At 52.5% G+C, this 20,129-nt stretch overlaps 1 protein-coding gene across 5 annotated transcripts; it reads left to right on the top strand.

Annotated features, from left to right (window-relative positions):
• Positions 1-2,941: 2,941 nt before the first annotated feature.
• NCLN (nicalin) lies at positions 2,942-19,471 on the top strand. Of its 5 annotated transcripts, XR_008377666.1 has the most exons (16): positions 2,942-3,557; positions 7,468-7,658; positions 8,294-8,438; positions 9,965-10,059; positions 11,201-11,281; positions 13,165-13,268; positions 13,531-13,619; positions 13,729-13,868; positions 13,985-14,163; positions 15,693-15,780; positions 15,866-15,904; positions 15,988-16,151; positions 17,471-17,524; positions 17,650-17,728; positions 17,861-17,996; positions 18,115-19,471. XR_008377666.1 is itself a non-coding variant. In XM_053580481.1 (15 exons), exons 1-15 carry the CDS (start codon positions 3,374-3,376, stop codon positions 17,918-17,920), a joined length of 1,692 nt encoding a protein of 563 aa, XP_053436456.1. In that variant the 5' UTR covers positions 2,942-3,373; the 3' UTR covers positions 17,921-19,471. The 5 variants fall into 5 exon arrangements, 4 of the variants coding, with proteins under 4 accessions (XP_053436456.1, XP_053436466.1, XP_053436475.1 ...); XM_053580481.1 differs by having other exon boundaries at positions 17,861-19,471; XM_053580491.1 differs by having other exon boundaries at positions 2,947-3,557; positions 15,991-16,151; positions 17,861-19,471.
• The last annotated feature ends 658 nt before the right edge of the window (positions 19,472-20,129 follow it).

The raw sequence follows: 20,129 nt of genomic DNA, 5'->3' as shown, positions 1-20,129 counted from the left end.
ACCTAGCACAGGACCTGGCACACAGGAGGTACTTCATGACCCAGAGCTCTAGGAGAACTGGACACAGCAGCATGCAGGTCCTCAGAAACCTCTTTTCCCTCCTCCTTCTCCACTTCAGCTCTCCTCCCTCACAGTGGTGAAACTGTCTCCAAGAATCCTTACTGCTACTTGTTGGATAGCTCAGGAGTTAATGGCAGCCCCTTCACTGGTTGCTGTAACCTGTTAGTGTTCTCCAGCTCTTATGTACCCCAGGCCTGAGCTCCCTTTCTTTAGAATGAGGATACTGATAGCTTCCGTTATCCTGGGATGCTGCAAGGATTTGATAAGGTGAGGAATGTAGAGACCCTCAAACTACCATGTGTGGGTTTTTATATGGATAATAACAACAATGCTTTATATATTACTCAGTGCTAGGCATTGTTCTAATCCCTTTTATGTTCACCCATTTAAACCTCACAAAAACTCTAGGAGACAAATCCACCATTAATTCTGTTTACAGATGAGGACACTGAGACCCCGAGAGATTAGGTAACTTACCCAAGGTTGCACAGCTGAGAAGTAGCAGAGCCTTCGTTTTCTTTGAGTTGGGGTTTTGTTGTGTTCTCTTAGCTGGTCTCAACCCCTTGAGCTCAAGCCAAATGACCTATCTTCCTCATACTCTGAAGTACAGGAGTAAGCCACTGTGCCCAGCTTAGGTATGGAGTTTCTTTCTTTCCTTTCTTTCTTTCTCTCTTTCTTTCTTTCTTTTTTTTTTTTTTTGAGCCAGAGTCTCGCTTTGTTGCCCTTGGTAGAGTGCCATGGCATCACAGCCCACAGCAACCTCAATCTCTTGGGCTCAAGAGATTCTCTTGCCTCAGCCTCCTGAGTAGCTAGGACTACAGGTGCCTGCCACAATGCCCAGCTATTTTTAGAGACAAGGCCTCGCTCCAGCTCAGGCTGGTTTCCAGACCATGAGCTCAGGCAATCCACCTGCCTCAGTCTCCCAGAGTGCTAGGATCACAGGTGTGAGCCACCCCACCTGGCCATATGCAGCTTCTTGTTCCCTGATACTTCCTTTTTGATGAATTAAGGAATGAATGAATGAATGCCAGTCCCTTCCTTCCTTGGAATACTCAAAATGTTCTATATCAGCCCATGATTTCCTCCCCAAGTAGGATTAGTTGAACCTCCCCATTTTGCAGACAAAAACGCCAAGGCTCAGGAGAGAGGGCAGCATGATCTGTGATGGTCTCTAAGCCTTGTTAAGAGTGTGTGGGGTGGCAGACGGAAGAAGTTGGTAATAAATATTTGCTGACAAATAGCACGTGGACTAGAGTTAGTTAACATCCCTGGTCTTACCCTGCCACTTCACTCTCAACTCCTCCGACCTAGGCCCTTCCTGGACAGGACGGGGGATGGCTGGAAGCAGAGGTCAGAGCTGGAAGGACTTGGCTGGTCTGTTGGGGTTTTTATTATTCATTCATTCCTTCACTCACTTAACCACTCTGTGGTAGGCTTTCTTCTGGGAGCTGGAGTTATAGCCTCAAACAACACAGATCCAGTCCCTCCCTCAGAAAGGTCACACTTGGGTGGGGGTGTCAAACAGCAAACACCTAAGAAATGCCCCAAATTATTTCAGTAAATGGCACATCTTGGGTCTTGAAGGGTGAAATGGAGCTAGCCTTGCAGAAAGGTGCCAGAAGCATGTTCCGGCTGCTGAGAGTGTGTGAGCTGGGTGCATTCTCAGAATATCAACAGTTATTGAGCACTTACTGTGTACCTAGCTCTAAATCAGTTTGTATGGATGAATGATGAATTTTTACACATCTCTGGTGGGAGACAGCATTTAATTTTTTTTCCTTTTTTGAGACAGAGTCTCACTATGTCGCCCTGGGTAGTGTGCAGTGGTGTCACAGCTCACAGCAACATCCAACTCTTGGGTTTAAGCAAATCTCTTGCCTCAGCCTACCAAGTAGCAGGGACTACAGGCTCCCACCACAACTCCCAGCTATTTTTGTTGTCGTTGTCATTGTTATTTAGCAGGCCCAGGGTGGGTTTGAACTGGCCAGCTCTGGTGTATATGGGCGGCGCCCTAACCACTGATCTACTGCCCCAAGCCACATTTAATTATTTATCTTCATAGTTGATAGCAGAGAAAAGCAAGCTCAGAGAGATAAACTGACTTTCCCAAAGTCACACAGCTAGGAAATAGAGGATTTCAGCCCATTCTCTTAATTGGCACAAATTGCCACAGCTCACTTGCCCCCCACGTCCTTAGACAACCACGTGGAACCTGGGGTGTTAATTCTCTGAGAGCTAGGGTCAATGTGTTCTGCATCCTTTTCCTCAGTCTTCCCATCTCTTCAAGGAGGTGTGAGTTACTGGTGCTCGTTAAGTACTTCTGGCCGTGAACACTGGGACAATTAGGAAATTGTCAAATGACAACAGACAATTAGCAAATACCAATATGGGACACCCAGTAATTAAACTTGAATTTCCAATGAACATCAGATACTTCTTTTTCGTATAAGTATGCCCCAAATATGAATAAGGATATTTAATAAGTATGCCACCAAACCCTGCATAAGCCCAAGACTCCAGACTACAAGTCCCATAATACATTGTTATCCTTTGGAAACATCTATCACTACTTTTCATTCCTTTTTTCATTCATTCATCCAAAAATTGTGTAGTCCACCCATTGAGTTGTCAGGGCTTGTGCTAAGCGTCAGGGATACATAAATGCACAAAGAAGGCAAAAGTCTTTGCTCTAATGGAGTTTAACATCTACATCCTTGGGAGTTTTAAGTGATTCTTTTTTTCCTACGAAACTTCTGCTAGGAAGACTACAGCTCCCTCGAGCCTTTGGGCTTATTCGATGTGACTATATTTCCCAGGAGACCGAGCGCGCCAGAGGCCACTTCCTCTTTCCTTCGGCCCGACTTCCTTCCAGGTTGCAAGGTCACGTCCTGCGCTCGCCTTTCGTTCCTCTCACTGCCCTCCCTAACACACACCATGACAGAGTTTAAGAAAGTTCTACTGCACAATTTTTTTTAAGTCTCTGTGTTTCATGACTTGGGAGTTTGTGTTAAACAGCAGGGTTAGCCAGAGAGCCCGCCGCAGCTTTCCTTGCGGGAGGGCCTAGAGGGGGCCTACAATTCCCATGTGGCTCCGCGTATGCGCCGAGAGGACTACAACTTCCATAAGGTAGTGCGGGCTGACGGGGCTGTCCGCGGCGGTGCCTGCAGGACCCCAGGGCAGGCGCGGGATGCCCGGTGCAGGGCCCGAAGGACCTCGGCGACTACCCATGCCGAGGTGAGTCCGCTGGAGTTGCCTCCACCGCTGTCCGGTCTCGTCCCCGCTGCCGCCCTGCGCGGCTTTGCCGCCGGCCAGGATGCTGGAGGAAGCGGGCGAGGTGCTGGAGAACATGCTGAAGGCGTCATGCCTGCCGCTTGGCTTCATCGTTTTCCTGCCCGCCGTGCTGCTGCTGGTGGCGCCGCCGCTGCCCGCCGCAGACGCGGCGCACGAATTCACCGTGTACCGCATGCAGCAGTACGACCTGCAGGGCCAGCCCTACGGTTCGTGGACCCCGGCCCTGGTCCCCCTGGATTCCCCCCGGGTCTTCCGGGCCCCAGCACCCGTCACTCCGGCCTGTCCAGCCCAGGGCTCCCCGCCCCAGCCTCACCTGAACCGCCGGACCCTCGCTCAGGCCACAGGGGAGTCGGAGCCGGCTGTCTTTCCCGCAGCCCGCTCTGTGCCCTAGGGGTTCCCCTGTGCGCTCTCCTTCACAACCCCCGGTCCTGCCTTGGAACACGTGGCTCCTAGCGCCCCCAGCTCCTGGACCCCTGGTCTCCTCTTCGCTATTCCCAGCCGGGCCAAAGTCGAGCTGCCTTGTCTCGTCTCTCCTTCCTGGGTCCCCCGAGTACCGTTCTGTCTTCCCTGACTGGTGCCCATTTGCCTAGATTCTCCTTCGCTGATCTCCAGACCCCACCCGGTGTCTGTGCTCCTTGGGTCATGCACCTGTGCAGAGCTCCTACCTTTGACTTAACCGCATTTGCAACTGGTTTCTGCCAGGCTGAGCCACTCGCTGCGGTGGTCCAACTAATAGCCCCTACTCCTTCCTACAGCCCTTGGGTACCTCCATGCTCTTAGTCTATTGCCCGAATTCTGCCCCACTTTAGAGCTCGCTTGCTCTGACCACTGCCCCCCCTCATGTCTTCCCAGGCTCTCCCTGGTCCCAGCTTATGAGCTGAAGTTTCCAGAATCCTGTATCTACTGTGCTTTGGGTGCCTCCCACCTTCCCTGTTCAATATCTTCACCTCAGGGGTTTCCTCTTACTCTTCCTTTGATGCATACCCACCCTCTCAGTTCAGCCTCTCATAGGTTAGCAACCCCAGAACCCATATAATTTTAGATGCCCTTGTCTCCTCTTGACTGTAGTTGTACCTGCTGTTCCAGAACCTTCTGGTTCCTGATTCTTCTAGCTCAGCCCCTCAGTTCCCTGCAAGTCAAGCCTTCCCATAAGGGAGCCCCTCTCTGCACGTTCTCCAGGTCCCCCTCAATTTGGAGCCTCAGTTCCTTTGGACTAGCCCCTCTTATAACATCTTAGGCTCAGCCTGAGTCTCTACAACCCCAGTCTCTGCCAGACCCTTGGGGAGCCTGTCTGGATTTGTACCCAGATTCCTCCTCAGATCCCATTTTGCCCCCAAAGTTATGTTGTTTCCATTTAAAGCAGCACTTTCAACCCAAGGGACATCAGGTGATGTCTAGGGTTGTAACAGTTGGGAGGTGCTCCTGGTGTGAGGTGGGTGGAGGCCAAAGATGCTGCTCAGCACCCTACAGTGCCCAAGATGGCCCCTTCACAGAGAGCAGTTGGGCCCCATGTCCATAGGTGTGGGTGTGGAGGGGAGAGACCCTGGGTCAGAGTGATGGTCTGAACCAGTGACCCAGGCTCTCAAGGGTGGGAGTGCCTGGGCACTTTCTGCATGCCATGTGGCTAGCCCATAGCTCTCTTTGCCATGTGGACCTTTTCTTTATCTTCAACCTCCAACATGGGAACCACCAGCCACAGGAGGCTGCTGAGTCCATGGAACATGACCTTTGCCACTGAGGAATACTAGTTATGTTTGATGGTAATAAACCCCAGCAGCCACATAGTGAGTGGCACGGTTCTTGGGTTTTTGTGGATTTGCCAAAGGAACCTGTATTGAGCAAACAGGTGTTCTGCTGTTTTGTTGTACCCGAAGCAAGTGTAATAGAGAAATGCCAGCACACTGAGTCCAAATTAAGCAGGGGTCCTTTACTGGCCAGCAGTAAAGAGCGGGCTTACACCTCAAGGTCTCTCGACCACCAGAGGCAGGGGTACAAACTTTTTATAAGGTGCTTTTGTTAGGAGAGGGGGAGTCCTTAGCAAGCTGAGTTTCATAAAAGCTAACACCTGCAAGGTTAGATCTATAGGGTAAGGGAAGTGTTTATAAGGGAGACCTGTGGTTTCACAGGATTTTGCATTTTTGCTAAACTCTGCAACTTTCAGCTGAGTTTAAAGGGGAAGCATTGAAAGCTTTTAGCAAAATGGAGTAAGTCTGGCTCTATGTACAAAATGGAGTTAGGACATTACAGTTTCCCAGCAGCCTCTCTGATTTTCAAAGTTGCACTCTTTCTTTTTGGGACCCTCTCCAGCCTCCTTATGTCCATCCCCCATTACCTTGGGCCTTTTTCTTAGCCCCTCTCCTCTTCTCTCCTACAGTGCCTTTGTTGTCCTTCCTTCTGAGTCCTGTGCCTGATCTGGGATCCCTTCTGACTTGGCGTCAGCTGACTTCTACACTCCCTTTTTCCTGGCCCCCAGTTTGTCGATCTACCAAGAAACTAAAGAGCTGCCTGCCATGCACAGGAGACCAGTGTTTCCCTGTGTCTGGCCTTCACCCGGCCAATCTGGAAGGACTATGGGCTCCAGCGTGTGCAAAGGGGCCCTGTGGGGCAGCTGCCCCCTCTTGGCCTCAGTGTTTCTCCTCTGTAGCCCCAACTCTGGAAGGTGTATGGCTTCCCAGCTGAGCACATGCCTCTACATTGCTTCTCTGACTCAGTGGCATGGGTGATGACCCTGCAGAGGGCAGGCCCTTGGGAAATCCTGAGTGTGCTGCCCTTGAGGACCAGTCTGCTAAGTCACTCTCTAGCGCAATCTCCTCAGGGCATCACAACCTTTTTTTTGCTAGGGACTCCTTGCCCAACTTCCTTTTTTATTCCTGTTGAGAAATGTGGGGCCTGGGAGGTGCTTTTTGTATTTAGGTGTGAGCCGGGTCTGAGGATGATTAGTCAGGTATGACACACCCCTCCTGCCCAGGTGGACTCTGCCCTGCTCAGGTGAAGTGTGTCTTCCTGAGTCTCAAGTGTTTATAACAGGTGGAGCTTGTCACACTAACAGCTTTTAGTTTAGTGCCTCCCATCTCAGGGACACCCTGAGGCAAGGATTATTAGCACCCTTCAGGGGCCTTGACTCCCAGGACTCATGCCAGGCAGCCTCTCCAGAGCCCTTTATTTGGGAGCCTGGTTGACAGGTCACATCCATCTCTCTGCCTGTTGTAAATAAAGTTTTATTGGTAGGCAGCTCATGCTCATCTGTCACTGTCACTGTCTGTCTCAGGCTGCTCTCAGGATGAAATAGCAGACCTGAGTGATTACAGCAGAGCCTATGTAGCCAGCAAGGGGAAAGGATTGACTGTCTAAAAGTTTGCTGACCTTTGTTCAACCTGGATCTTTATGGGAATCAGTGACTTCTATCCTGATGCCCAGTGCCCGCTTTTGTGGTACCCACCAAAATGTAGCCCCTGCCCTGGATACAAGGCCAAGGGCTGTGCAGACACCCAACCTGACCCTGGCCCTCAAGGGAGGGTGGAGCCATCAGAAGTGACCATGACCCGGGGTAATAGGCTATATCAATTAGGTGAGTGAGGGCATGGAGTGGGGAGCGTGATGCTCAGGGCTCAGATGGGGCCAGTTTCCATCCCGAAGGGGTTGCTGTGACCTCAGGGTATTTCAGGGGACTGGCATCTACTTACTCGTTTGGCCTTACTCATTCCCTCCCTCACCAGTCCTGAATCCAGTAAGCAGACACCCAGGCCTCTGGCCTAGCACACAGTACATACCTATAGTTAGCAGAAGGGGTGACATTTGAGCTGCCCCTGGGAGGCCAAGGAGAGGGCAAGAGGTGAGGCATTCCCAGCATTCTAGGCTTCAAGGATTTCTTCAAGGTCTTTGCTGCCATCTCCCTGCCTGTTAGCACGCTCCCATGGACTCTCCGTCCCCTCGTGCTCTCCTGGGGCTTTCCAGGGAGGTTGAGCTGGAGGCAGCTCAGCTGGTGACCCCAGATCTGTGTGAGAGTTGCTAGGATAGTTGGGGTACAGAAAGGAGATATACAGGTCCCCATCCTGGGTCTTATCCCCTCCCCATGCCTGGCTGCCCACTGAGGGAGATTCCACCCCTCTCCCATAGGCACGCGGAATGCAGTGCTCAACACAGAGGCGCGCACAATAGATGCAGATGTGCTGAGCCGCCGCTGCGTCCTCATGAGGCTGGTGGACTTCTCCTATGAGCAGTACCAGAAGGCCCTGCGGCAGTCGGCAGGTGCCGTGGTCATCATCCTGCCACGGGCCATGGCTGCTGTGCCCCAGGATGTCGTCCGGGTGAGCACCTAATCTCTTCCCGTGTGGGGTTTGGAAGCCATGTTTGATTTGGAGTCAGCTGTGTGACCCTGGGCAGGTGGATTTACCTCTCTGAGCCTTTTGGAAAGTAGGACATTGTTCCCCTTCATCTCTGGTCCTCAACCTAGGGCAGTACTGTTTCCAGAGGACACTGAGTGACATCTGGAGGCATTTGGGGGTGGGGGAGGTCCTGGCATGGGGTGGGTTGGTGCCAGGGATGCTGATCAATACCCTGTAGCACCCAGGATGGCCCCACCCCAGAGAATAACCCGTTTGAGAAGTGTTATTGTTGCCTGTAGTTAACTGTGTAGATTAGCTGTGGACTTGCTTTGTTACCACGTTGGGGCTAGGACTCAGTGTCTGTGGTACCCAGGGAGAGACCCTGCTTCGAATAAACAGAAGTGGTAGAACTCACAGGAGACCCTGGTGGAGATGACTTTGCAGATGAGAAAGGCATGGGGTGGGTGCAGCTCATATACTATCTGAGAGGGCCTGCCTTTCAGCACCAGCCACTGGGCCCCTGGCCAATTTGCTTCCCTTGCCCAAGCCAGAAGCCCCTTTAAATGTATGTCTTCTCAAAAAAACAAAACAAACCAAAAAAAAACCTGTCTTCTCAGCAATTCATGGAGATTGAGCCGGAGATGCTGGCCATGGAGACCATAGTCCCTGTGTACTTTGCTGTGGAGGACGAGGCTCTGCTCTCCATTTATGAGCAGACCCAGGCCGCCTCTGCCTCCCAGGGCTCTGCCTCTGCTGCTGAAGGTGGGCTTTGGGTGGCAGGGAGGGTGCTGAGGGTGTGGGGAGGCGTCTGTCCCAAGGCCTGCAGTTACCCTGTTCTATTTCCACACACGGAGCCCGTGTGTGGCATCCTGTTGTCTGTAGTTAACTGTGTAGATTAGCTGTGGACTTGCTTTGTTACCACTTTGGGGCTAGGACTCAAGACCCTGTAGTTTGCAGTCCTTTATCTCCCACCTGGCCACTGGTTCCTATGCACAGGAGAGTTTGGAACGACTCACTAGAGGGAGGCAGTTCCCTCCCCAGCTGCTTTTGAAAGACACAGCATCAATTTGATTTATTAAAAGGATTTGTCCTTTAGAATTTAGATTCAGTCAAAAGGCTGCACTCAAGGATCCAGGAGGCTACAGGTTCCCCCACCCCTGAATGTCAGGGTGGACCAGCAAAGTTCTTAGGGAAAAGAGACAAACACATTTCTCTCCACCCCTTGAAAAGGGGGCCTGGTGGTGGTGGGGAAGGTGTGGGTGGGCTGCCTTTGAGAGTGAGAAAGAAAGAAAGAGGGAGCAGCAGGACCTACCCAAGGCTGTGCTCACCTGACGAAATAGCAGGTCTGAAAGGGGGAAGCCGGTTCCAGAGTTGGCAAGAATGGGCAAGGCAGGTGCATTTTTAGAAAACCTGGCCCTATTTCTTGGGGAAAGAGTTTGGCAATATGTGTCAAAGCTGTGAGAAAAAGTTCATTCTTTATGGCCAAATTATTGGCAATCTAGATGAGGAACTCCAGGCAATGGGGTACATGTTTCTGTAAAGTTTTATTGATACAGGGCTGCTCCCCCTCATTTATGTGCTATCTATGGTGGTTTTCCCAAGACAAAAGCAAAGTTAAGTCAGACAGACCTGTGACACACCATCTCGCCCACAGAATCAAAAGTGTTAACTCTCTGGCCCTTTATAGAAAAAGCCTCCAACCCCTGGTCTTGATTAAAGTCTTGATTATGACCATTCATTGTGGCAGTAGAAGAGTGAATTTTTGGAAATACCTAAATATACAGTTAGAGGAAAGAGGAATCTTAACACTTGGAATATTATGCAGACATTGAAAATGTTACCCCAGGAGAAAGCTTAGTGGTGTGGGGAAGTGCTTATTTTACACTGGTTAGAGGAAAAAACAGGGCTATAAAATCACATTATTGGTCACAATTGCCTTTTAAAAATAACACTTTAGTTTTGAAATACATTAAGACCCACAACTATTACAGAGAGTTCCCAGAGCATGCTTCCCACAAAGATAATACCTTCTGTGCCCACTGCATGCAACTGTGTTTTTAAAGTAGAAGACTGACTTAGTGCCCAACAGTAAAGGATCAGAATAACACCAAGGAGAAATGTCACAGTGGAATGTTCTGGGATGGATGTTTGGTTAATTTCAAGAGAAGGCTGTCTGTGATGCTCCTTGTGCTTACATTGTACCCAGGCTTGTGTGGTCCAGTCCCTGGACCCCTGAGTCTGGATAGCTGGGGGCAAGGATTCTGGCTGACCCACCCTCTTCTCCCTAGTGCTACTGCACACGGCCACTGCCAACGGCTTCCAGATGGTCACCAGTGGGGTCCAGAGCAAGGCTGTGAGTGACTGGCTGATCACAAGTGTGGAGGTAAGTGCCTCCCCCTGCCCAGCCAGGTGGCTATACCACTTGTCTCCACCACGGGGAGCCTCTGAGAGGATATTGGCTCAGCTTGTGCCTACCTTGCAAGAGCCCTCTCCTACCAGCCCCCAGCCACACCTGAACCCTCTCCTCCCAGGGAGCACTCCCTGACTCCCTCAACTTCTTTAGGCTTCTTTACCTGTTGACTCAAAGGCACATCTTCAGAGACCCTCTGACCCCATGCTGTCAGGAGCTCTGCCAGGCTGGGCATGAGAGCCCTGAGCATAAAAATAGCCACTTAAAGCAGTGCCACAGATGAGGGGTTGACCCTTCCATGGCTACTGCTGTGGTGCAAGCAAGAGCTCTAAAACCTAAGGAAGTGCTGGCTCCCCTGTTCCATTTCCCCCTTCGGATGGCCCATGTGTCCAGGGATCAGACGGGGGTTGTCTCACTGTAGGGGAAGTCCCGTACAAAAGGCTGTAGGTTGACAGTCCTAGGGCTGGGCAAGGACTAGGAGTGAAGACCTGACTGAGGTGTAAGGGTGGGGAAATATCTTAAGGGTTCCTCCTCTCCCTCAAGGGCCTTGGTAGAGACACTGGAAGAAGACCTTAGCCCAGCTTCAGGTAAAAGAGGCTAAGGATGAAAGCGTCAGACTAGGAGCACTGGCGGGACCTGAGACCTTGACTATGGCTCCCTCCAGAGCCTGCAGTGTGTCCCAGCTGGGCACCAAGGTTGGCTGGGCAGAAAGCTTCCCTGATGCCAGATGAACCCTTTGCAGTTGCCAGGGTCAGGCCTGAGAACTACACCCAGGTCTCTAACCAAGTTGGACTCCTTACCTGGCTTCAGAGTCTTCACGTTTGGAACATGTGTGCCAGTTGTTTACAGCCCGCCGGCCTGAGTGCCCTGGGAGTAAACACAAGCTTATCCTGGCCTCTGTGTATTGTTGGGGCGTAACCTGGTGCCTGGCACACAGAAACTCAGCTCAGTATCAGAGATGGGTCTCTATGGACATCAGTGCCAAGGAAGATGTTGTAACTAGGGCAGAACAGCCGCCATGGTCCTGGGAGGAGGGGTCTTCCATCCCCATGTTGTGGTCACCCCACTGCCCGAGGGGGCAGCTCTAGCTGCTCACAGGCTGTGTTAACAACAGGGGCGGCTGACGGGGCTGGGTGGAGAGGACCTTCCTACCATCGTCATCGTGGCCCACTATGACGCCTTCGGAGTGGCCCCCGTACGTATGTGCACCCCTGGCCCCACCCCACAGGGACTGGACTCCAACCCAGCTCAACCCAGTCCAGAGGCAGTGTCCATTGGGGGATGGTGGCTGGGGTCTGAGTGGTTCACCCATTCTGATATAAATGTACATTTTCACCCCTGTAAGGACCCCATTGTGGGTGTTGTCATGTGGCAGAGCTGGGTGGGTCTTTTGGCCAAGGTCCCAGGGCACATAGGTGGCCAGGCCAGGAATCGAGCCTAAGGTGTCTATGTTGGGGTTCCTAAGAGAACCCCAAGCTCTGTGACTTGCTGAGAGGATTCTGGGATTTAGCATGTAGTTGTTCCAATGGCTGTAGTTTGTGACAGTGAAGGGACATAGAGTTAGTGAAGGGAACAGGTGTGTGGGGTGAATTGGGGAGGACACACCCAACTTGCAAAACCCTCTCCTATGGAGTTATAAAGGATAAGCTTCACTCTGAGAAGGGAGTGTAACAACACTTGTGAAGTGTCCCCAGGGAAGCTTGCAGAGACCCAGGATCTGGGTTTCTGTGGGGGCTGGCCATGTGACTTGCCTCTGCCTGACCCATGCTGAGATTCTAGATGCCAGGGGAACACAAGGCCCAAGCACAGACCATGGTGTTTACAAGAACAGTTTAGGCCCAGCAGCCCCTGCTGTCAGCAAGGCAGGGGGCCAAGTCCCCATCCCTGAGAATGCCAGGTCCATCCAGGCCCAGGTGAAAATGCAGGCCATCAGCTTAGAACCATGCTGGGTTTCTTCATCATTAGGCCCTGAAAAGGAGCTTTTTAAGACATTTTTGTCCTCACCATCTACCCCCATGAATTTTTTTTTTTTTTTGGAGACAGAGTCTCTCTCTGTGGCCCTAGGTAGAGTGCCATGGCATCAGCCTAGCTCACAGCAAACTCAAACTCTTCTCAGGGCATCCTCCTGCCTCAGCCTCCCAAGTAGCTGGGGACTTCAGGTGCCTGCCATAATGCCTGGCTAATTTTCAATTTTTAGTAGAGATGGGATCTTGTTCCTGCTTAGGCTGGTCTTGAACTCCTGAACTCAGGCACCCCTCCCACCTCAGCTTCCCAGAGTATACTAGGATTACAGGCATGAGCCACTGTGCCCAGCCCCAAATAAAGTTTTTTAAATTTTATTTTTTGAGATATACATATAAAATTCACCCTTACAATTCAGTGGTTTTTAGTAAATCCACAAAGTAGTGCAACCATTACTGCTTGCTATTCCAGAACATTCCATCACCCCCAAAATAAGCCCACTCCCATTAGCCTCACCCCCAGCAGCATCACCCCTATTCTTCCCCTCACCTTGGGCAACAGTGAATCCACTTCTTGTCCCTATGGCTTTGCCCAGATGTTTACTGTATACACGATCCTGTGCCTTGGTGGCCTTCGGGTCTGGCTTCTCTACCTAAGTGGGATTTTGTCCCGTGAACTTCAGTGCTACAAATGAACCCCTACACACACCGTGACCTTGCAGTTGTCCCTAACCATCTCAGCATTCTAGATGTTTTTCTTTGCCTAAGAATCAAATAGGACCCCTGTCGAGAAAGTTGCTTTAGAACAACAAACAACAAAAAAATGAGTCAGGCACAGGGTCAGAATGTGCCTGTTCCTGCACACCAGGCATGCTGCGGGAGACCTGGTCTCAGGAGGGGACACCATGCAGAGGCTGGGCTGAGTGGATGCTGTTCCTAGTGAGCCAATCTGCCAACCCAGCCCTAGGCCCCACCTGCAGCTTCTCAAAGTGACAGGTGCAGAGCCATGGGGAGCAGAGAGGCCTGGGTCCTGCAGACATCAGGGTTTTGAGCACAGTTAGGGGTGAGGGCATAAGGCTAGTGGGGATCTGGGCTGACTGGCCTCTCTGTCCTATAGTGGCTGTCGCTGGGTGCGGACTCCAATGGGAGTGGTGTCTCTGTGCTGCTGGAGCTGGCCCGACTCTTCTCCAGGCTCTACACCTACAAGCGCACCCATGCGGCGTGAGTGTGGCTGGGCTGGGGGCTTCCAAGCCCACAGTGGGGCTGCCTGTGAGCCAGATCCCAGTCAGGAGGGCTCTTGGCTTCAGGAATAGAAAAACCACCTGACAGCCACTGGGACAATAGTGCCCACGCAGAAAGATCCCATCTGAGGGGCAGATTATGATCTCGTACTTTTGGGGAGACCTCCTCAGGGCCTATGACCTGGTCCATCTCTGCCCCAGAGGTTCACTTGTCACACTAACCCTGGTCCTGTCCCCACTAGGTACAACCTCCTGTTCTTTGCTTCTGGAGGGGGCAAATTCAACTACCAGGGCACTAAGCGCTGGCTAGAAGACAACCTGGACCACACAGGTTAGTGGTCAACTCCCATGTTGGGGATGGGGTTGGGGGGTCAGGTGGCATGGGGGGCTAGGGCCTTCCCTTGTTCCTGCCCCCAACCCAGTTCTCGGTGCTCCTGCAGACTCCAGCTTACTACAGGACAATGTGGCCTTCGTCTTGTGCCTGGACACACTGGGCCGTGGGGATAGCCTGCACCTGCATGTGTCCAAGCCGCCTCGTGAGGGCACCCTACAGCATGCCTTCCTGCGGGAGCTCCAGGCAGTAAGTGTCTGGGCTCCCCCATTTCCCACTTTTGGGGAGTGGGCCAGGTTGGGGGCCAGCTTTGCAGAAACTCGGGAGAGTGAGGCTGGGACCCTCTGACAATGCTGCCCCGACAGGTGGCTGCACACCAGTTTCCGGAGGTACGGTTCTCCATGGTGCACAAGAAGATCAACCTGGCAGAGGATGTGCTGGCCTGGGAGCATGAGCGCTTTGCCATCCGCCGGCTGCCTGCTTTTACCCTGTCCCACCTGGAGAGCCATCGTGATGGCCAGCGCAGCAGCATCATGGATGTGCGGTGAGCCTGGATGATACTTTCTGAAATTTTCCTTCTGGGGGTTGGGGCAGTGGTTTTTTTGTTACAACTCCAGGAGGCTATAGGGGAGGTAACAAATCCCCTGCAGGTGATAGGGGAGAGGCCAGCGAGATGCAGGGAGTGGAGGGTCGGCCAGGACACGGCCACGGCAAGGAGCAAGGCCAGGTAGTTTTTGAGCCCCCCTTTTTGGGGACAGGGAAGATAGGGTATGTGGGCTAGGTCATAGGTCCCATATGGAACCCCAACACCTTGTCATCTGTTGAGTTAGGAACAGGCACCTCTTGCCTCTCTCCTGCTGTGCCCTCACCACATATAGGACCCCATCAGGGCAGGGATGGTGCCATCTAGCCTCAGGAGGCCCAGGGAGGTGCTGTGACCAGCCAGAGCCCAGGTGCGTGGCCCTTGGCTGATAGGGCATCCTCAGTCCTTTGGTCGTGTGTGAGTGTCCTGTGGCTTTCAGAACAAAGTACCATAGTGTGTGTGTGTATGGTGGGGGGGGGGGGTCCTGGGAGGCTGAGGAGGGGAGAATTGCTTGAGCTCAGGAGTTCGAGACTAGCCTGAGTGACAGTGAAACCCCGACTCATGAAAAAAATGGAAAACCCCAGCCGGGCGCTGTGGCGAGCACCTGTAATCCCAGCGGCTTCCAGAGGCTGAGGCAGCGGGGTGCCGGTAGCCCGAGTCTGAGGTTGCGGTGAGCTACCACGCCCACTGCACTCTGCTCAGGGGCATAGGGTGGAACCCTGTCTCAACAAAAAAAAACAAAACAGGAATCTATTATAAAATATCTTTTCAAAGTCCTAGAATCCAGAAGTCTGAGATCAAGTTATGGACATGGCTGTGTTATTTCCAAAGGTTCCAGGGGAGGATCCTTCCTTTCTTTGGGGACTCCAGGAGTCCTTGACTTGTGGCCGCATCTCTCCAGCCTCTGCCTCTGTCTTCATGTGGCTTCTTCCCTGTGTTTCTATCAAATTTCCCTCTTGTATGGGCACCAGTCATTGGATCATGCCCCTCAACCCCGGTATAATCTCATTGTAACGAATTAGATCTGCAAATACCCTATTTCCAAAAAAGCTCCCGTAGTGAGATTCCAGGTGGATATGAATTGGGGGAATACCATTCACCCCACTACAGAGGTGTTGCACTGAGTCTGCCCTTAACCCTGGTGGCAGGTGCTATGGTCCCCCCCTATTTTCCAGGTGAGAAACCTTAAGGTCAAGGGTGGCCCAGTTGTTTAAAGAAGGTACAGGGCTGGAGTACAGCAGGCTTATTTGCAGGACTGAGCTGGTGCTGACTTCCCCAACTTCAAAGATGACCTGGCCAGGGTGCAGGACACCCCTGTGGAGAGGGTCGGAGAGATGCCTGAAAAAGTGGTTGCTTTTCTTTTACTACTATCAGAGATTCAGATTATTGTTTGCTTTTTTGATGATCGTAAGCGATGCCAATTTCAAAAAAGATATTTTTAAAATTTTAAATCTTAATGGAAAAAAAAAAATTTTTTTTAAATCTTGAAGGTCCCGAGTGGATTCTAAAACCCTGACCCGCAACACACGGATCATCGCAGAGGCCTTGACGCGTGTCATCTATAATCTGACAGAGAAGGTGAGGTCCTGCCACAGCCATGAGCCCCCGCCCCAGCCTGCTGGGCATCCTGGACTCAGGGCTACGTTCCCTCCTCTCTCCTTAGGGGACCCCCCCAGATATGCCAGTGTTCACGGAGCAGATGGTAAGGCGCCCAGTGGGCCCCGGGTTGGGGGCCAGATGGGTGAGGAGGGTCCAGGCTGGTGACCCAAGCCACCATCCCTGCAGCAGATCCAGCAGGAACAGCTGGACTCGGTCATGGACTGGCTCACCAACCAGCCACGGGCCGCCCAGCTGCTGGACAAGGATAGCACCTTCCTCAGCACCCTGGAACACTACCTGAGCCGCTACCTGAAGGATGTGAGGCAGCACCATGTCAAAGCAGACAAGCGGTAAGAGGGCAGGCCGGGTCCTGCCCTCTTAAAATGACTTTCTGTCTGGGGCTCATGAATGATAGAGCTCATAGACTGGGGATAGAGCTCACCGCTACTGGGATGATGTTGTCTAGAATCTTCCATCCCCTCCTCCATCCTGGATGGTGTTAGATGAAGCAATAAAAATACAGGATGAAAGCTGGGCGTGGTGGCTCACACCTTTAATCCCAGCACTCTAGGAGGCAAAGGTGGGAGAATTGCTTAAGCTCAGGAGTTCAAGGCTGCACTGAGCTATGATGACACCACTGCATTCCAGCCTGGGCAACATGATGAGACCCTGTCTTTAAGAAATAAATACATACGTAAATTAAAAAATAAAAAAATTGGATGAAGAAAACAATAGAAAGTATAGGGTGCCCAGTTAAACTTGAATTTTAGATGGAGGGAGAATAGTGTTGAATGTACATACGTGTGGCAACATTTGGAGTATACTTACTCTCCAGGTGTAGTTGTGGTTTTCTTGAAGTTTATGTGGTCATCCCAGGCAGTATAGTTCTTTCTTGCTCTGGGCCTTCAGGTGGCTCTTACCCTGGAGTCCGCTGAATGCGACTCTTGCAGGCCCCTAGGTTTCACCTTTTTTGTGTTGGGGGCCCCCAAGCTCCTACCCAATTGGGCCAAGCGCATACCTGAAGAATTTGTGGAAGGAGGGAGGTGTGCCTGAGATGTTCAGTGCCTCTCTCTCTGTTTGTGGATACACACAGCTAAATCAGGAGACAGAGATCAGAGTAGACAAATATCTGTGGAGCCAAGGTCTCTCATTCCTAAGTCATGATCACCCTTCCTCTGTGGAGACACTTCTCAGACCAGTAAAATGTCTATAGCCACTCTATGGGTTTTTTTTAGAGACAGAGTCTTACTTTGTTGCCTTCGGTAGAGTGCTGTGGCGTCACAGCTCACAGCAACCTCCAACTCTTGGGCTTAGGTGATTCTCTTGCCTCAGCTTCCGGAGTAGCTAGGACTGCAGGCATCTTGTATCCACAAGGCCTGGCTATTTTTTTGTTGCAATTTGGCCGGGGCTGGGTTTGAACCTGCCATCCTCAGTATATGGGGCTGGCACCCTACTCACTGAGCCACAGGCACTGCCTAAGCTACTATATTGTAAGAGTACATTTTAATGCCCCCTAAAGGAGCAGGGGATGTGATCACAGAATAAGCAGCAGTCCTTCTCCATAAGGGACAGTTGGCATTGGGGCTGGTGGGACCCCTGGGTTTTTGAGAAGGGGCTATGAGTACAGGCAAGCCTAGGGCTAGCCCTTGAGAAAGTGCTCTTTCCCCAGGGACCCAGAGTTCGTCTTCTATGACCAGCTGAAGCAGGTGATGAACGCATACAGGTGAGTGGTATCAGCAGACTTGGAACACGTTGCCCAAGTTGCAGCCAAGGGGACATGGCCCACAGGTGTCCAGGTACCTGAGCCCCTGTTGGCTGACCACATGGTGCCTGTCCATCTTCTCCCAGAGTCAAGCCAGCCATTTTTGACCTGCTTCTGGCTGTCTGCATTGGCGCCTACCTCGGGATGGCCTACACGGCAGTGCAGGTAAGCACCTTGGGGATGGTGGGCAGTGGCCTCACTCCCAGGCCAGAGATGTTCTAGTCCCAGCCTAGAAGCAGGTGTGGGCTGGTGACCACCCCATGCCACTAATATCCTCATCCCCATCATACCCCACAGCACTTTGGCCTCCTCTACAAGACAGTACAGAGATTGCTCGTGAAGGCCAAGGCACAGTGATACAGCCACCTACAGCCCCTACCTACCTGCCTGCGCCCCTCTTTGCTGCCCCCCCAGCCAACGGGCCCACGCACGAGTGAGTGGACGCTTCCCTGCCACCTCTACCAACCCCGGGTGGCCCTGGTGGGACAGGCCCCATCCTCCCCACTCTGGGGAGACGCTGAATTACAGAGACTGTCTGTGTTGCTCTCTAGGACTGGGGGGAGTCTTTCTTTTTCTCTTGTCTTTGAACTTCCTTGGAGGAGAACCTGATAGAGGTCCTCGGGCCAGGAAATGGACTTAAGAATGAGCCGTGGATGAGCCCCAGGCCCGGGCGCACATGTGCACAATTGCAGAGGACCTGCCGGGACCTGCCCCTCCCCACTGCAGCCTCAGTCGTCCCTCCTGCCCATGAGAATGGACATGGGGTTGGGTCTGGACCTGTCTTCCCTGACCTTGTGTGCTCTGGTGACTGGGATGACAGCTATTTCTCTCTGCTCTCTTGTATAAGGGCAGTACCAGCCTCTGGTTCCTGGATTCCGGCCTACCCCCAGACCAACTGTCCAGGAGGCTGTACCTCCTGGCCATTGGGTCTGACAACAGCAAACGTAATTGTTGCGCAGCCTCTGTCCCTCCCTGCCAGCCCAAGGAGGTGTCTGGGCCTGGACCCAGACGCTGAGCCAGTTCCTGGCGTGTTTTAATTTGGTGCGTGACCCCAGGCTTTCCATGCTTCCCCATGACCTGTGTGTCTGCTGTGGGGGTCTGGGTGCTGGGATTCCAGGGGCAGGAGGCAGCCCTGGAGGAGAGGGGAGGGGGCTTCGGCTCTGGGCCTCAGCGTCCTGCCTGTAAAGAGGAGGACATGTTCTAAGGGCATCTGTGCCTCCGCATGTTCCTTGTGTGCCCTGGGAGCCGTTGACCCTACAAACCAGGTGCCACGTGGGGTGTGAGCCCCTCAAGAGGGTTGGAGGAGGAGGTTGGAACTGACCTCAGGGAGACCAAGGTGTGTTTGTTCATTAGCAATATAATCCATGACATGTTTGCAGGGGAGGCTTGGTGGGAGAAGAATGGGAGGGTTCTGGCCTGGTACCTGCTGAGGTCTTCCCATGGCTACCTGGGAGATGTTTGATCCTAGTGGGCATGAGCCAGCCCATCAGAGCGGAGGAACCTGGTGGGTAGGACCTGGGGGTCTGTGGCTTCAGCCATCACTTCTTGGCCCAGCATCTCTGTCCCTGGATACAGCCCCGGCTGCCCCCCTTAAACCTGTGGCTTGGAGTGGTAAGGGGATGGCCTGACCCCAACCTGTTCCCTCCTGTCCACTGTGCTGGGTACCCCCTTCCCTCAGACACTGTCCACTGGGGGCCCTGTCAGCCTGGCTCACCACTGACACTTGTGCTCAGGCCACCGCCCCATCAATGTGGCAGATCAGATGTACTGTAGTGCTGGCCGGCAGTTTTCTGTCTGGGTATCCCTGAGCTGCTCAGGTGGATCAGAATGGACAGGCTGGCTGGCTGGAGCTCAGGCTGGTTGTGGGACGCAGCTGGCCCATGAGAAATAAAGCCATATTGAATGATTGTTCTCCAGTGTCTTTTCTGGGGGCCTTGAGGACTCAGTTATGCTGAGAGGTGATGGGGAGTGGCCAGGGCCTTGGTGACCATTCTGCCTCTGCTGGAGGAAATGCCAGCCCTTCCTGGGCCACTTCTGTGAGAAGAACAAGGCCCTAGCACCACTGACTGCTGGGCCCAGCCTCCCCCAGGTGCGAATAGAAGTGGGAACCAGCCTGGCAGACTCTGGGTCACATGGGTGACATGTAGTCATTTCTTGGGACTGTCACCATTCCAAAGCACCATAAACCATGCACAACATGCCCTGGCTTGTTCCTAGAGGCCAGAAGTCTGAGATCTTAGTGTCTCAGGGCTTCAATCCCTGAGGCTTCAGGAGGTTGGTTTCTGCTTCTGACTGCCCCAGGCCCACCTTGGCTGAGCCTGCCTTCTGTCCTCACATAGCTGGCTACCTCCTTTTTGTCCTTTCTGAGGATAGCAGGATGTTGAGTTAGGAACCACCCCACTCTAGTGCAGCCTCACCTAAGGAATTCTGTAAAGGTCTTATTTCCAAATAAGGCCACATCCTGAAATTCTGCGGGTTGTATTGTCAACCCAAGGCAGGAGGAGGTCACTGGTTTGTGTGAGGGCTATTTCCCCCATCTAGCCACCTCAGCTCCAAACCAGGTTCC

This window comes from Nycticebus coucang, chromosome 2 (genome assembly GCF_027406575.1).
Source record: "Nycticebus coucang isolate mNycCou1 chromosome 2, mNycCou1.pri, whole genome shotgun sequence".
In the NCBI taxonomy this organism is placed as follows: domain Eukaryota; kingdom Metazoa; phylum Chordata; class Mammalia; order Primates; family Lorisidae; genus Nycticebus; species Nycticebus coucang.
This window is presented reverse-complemented; position numbering and strand designations above follow the sequence as displayed.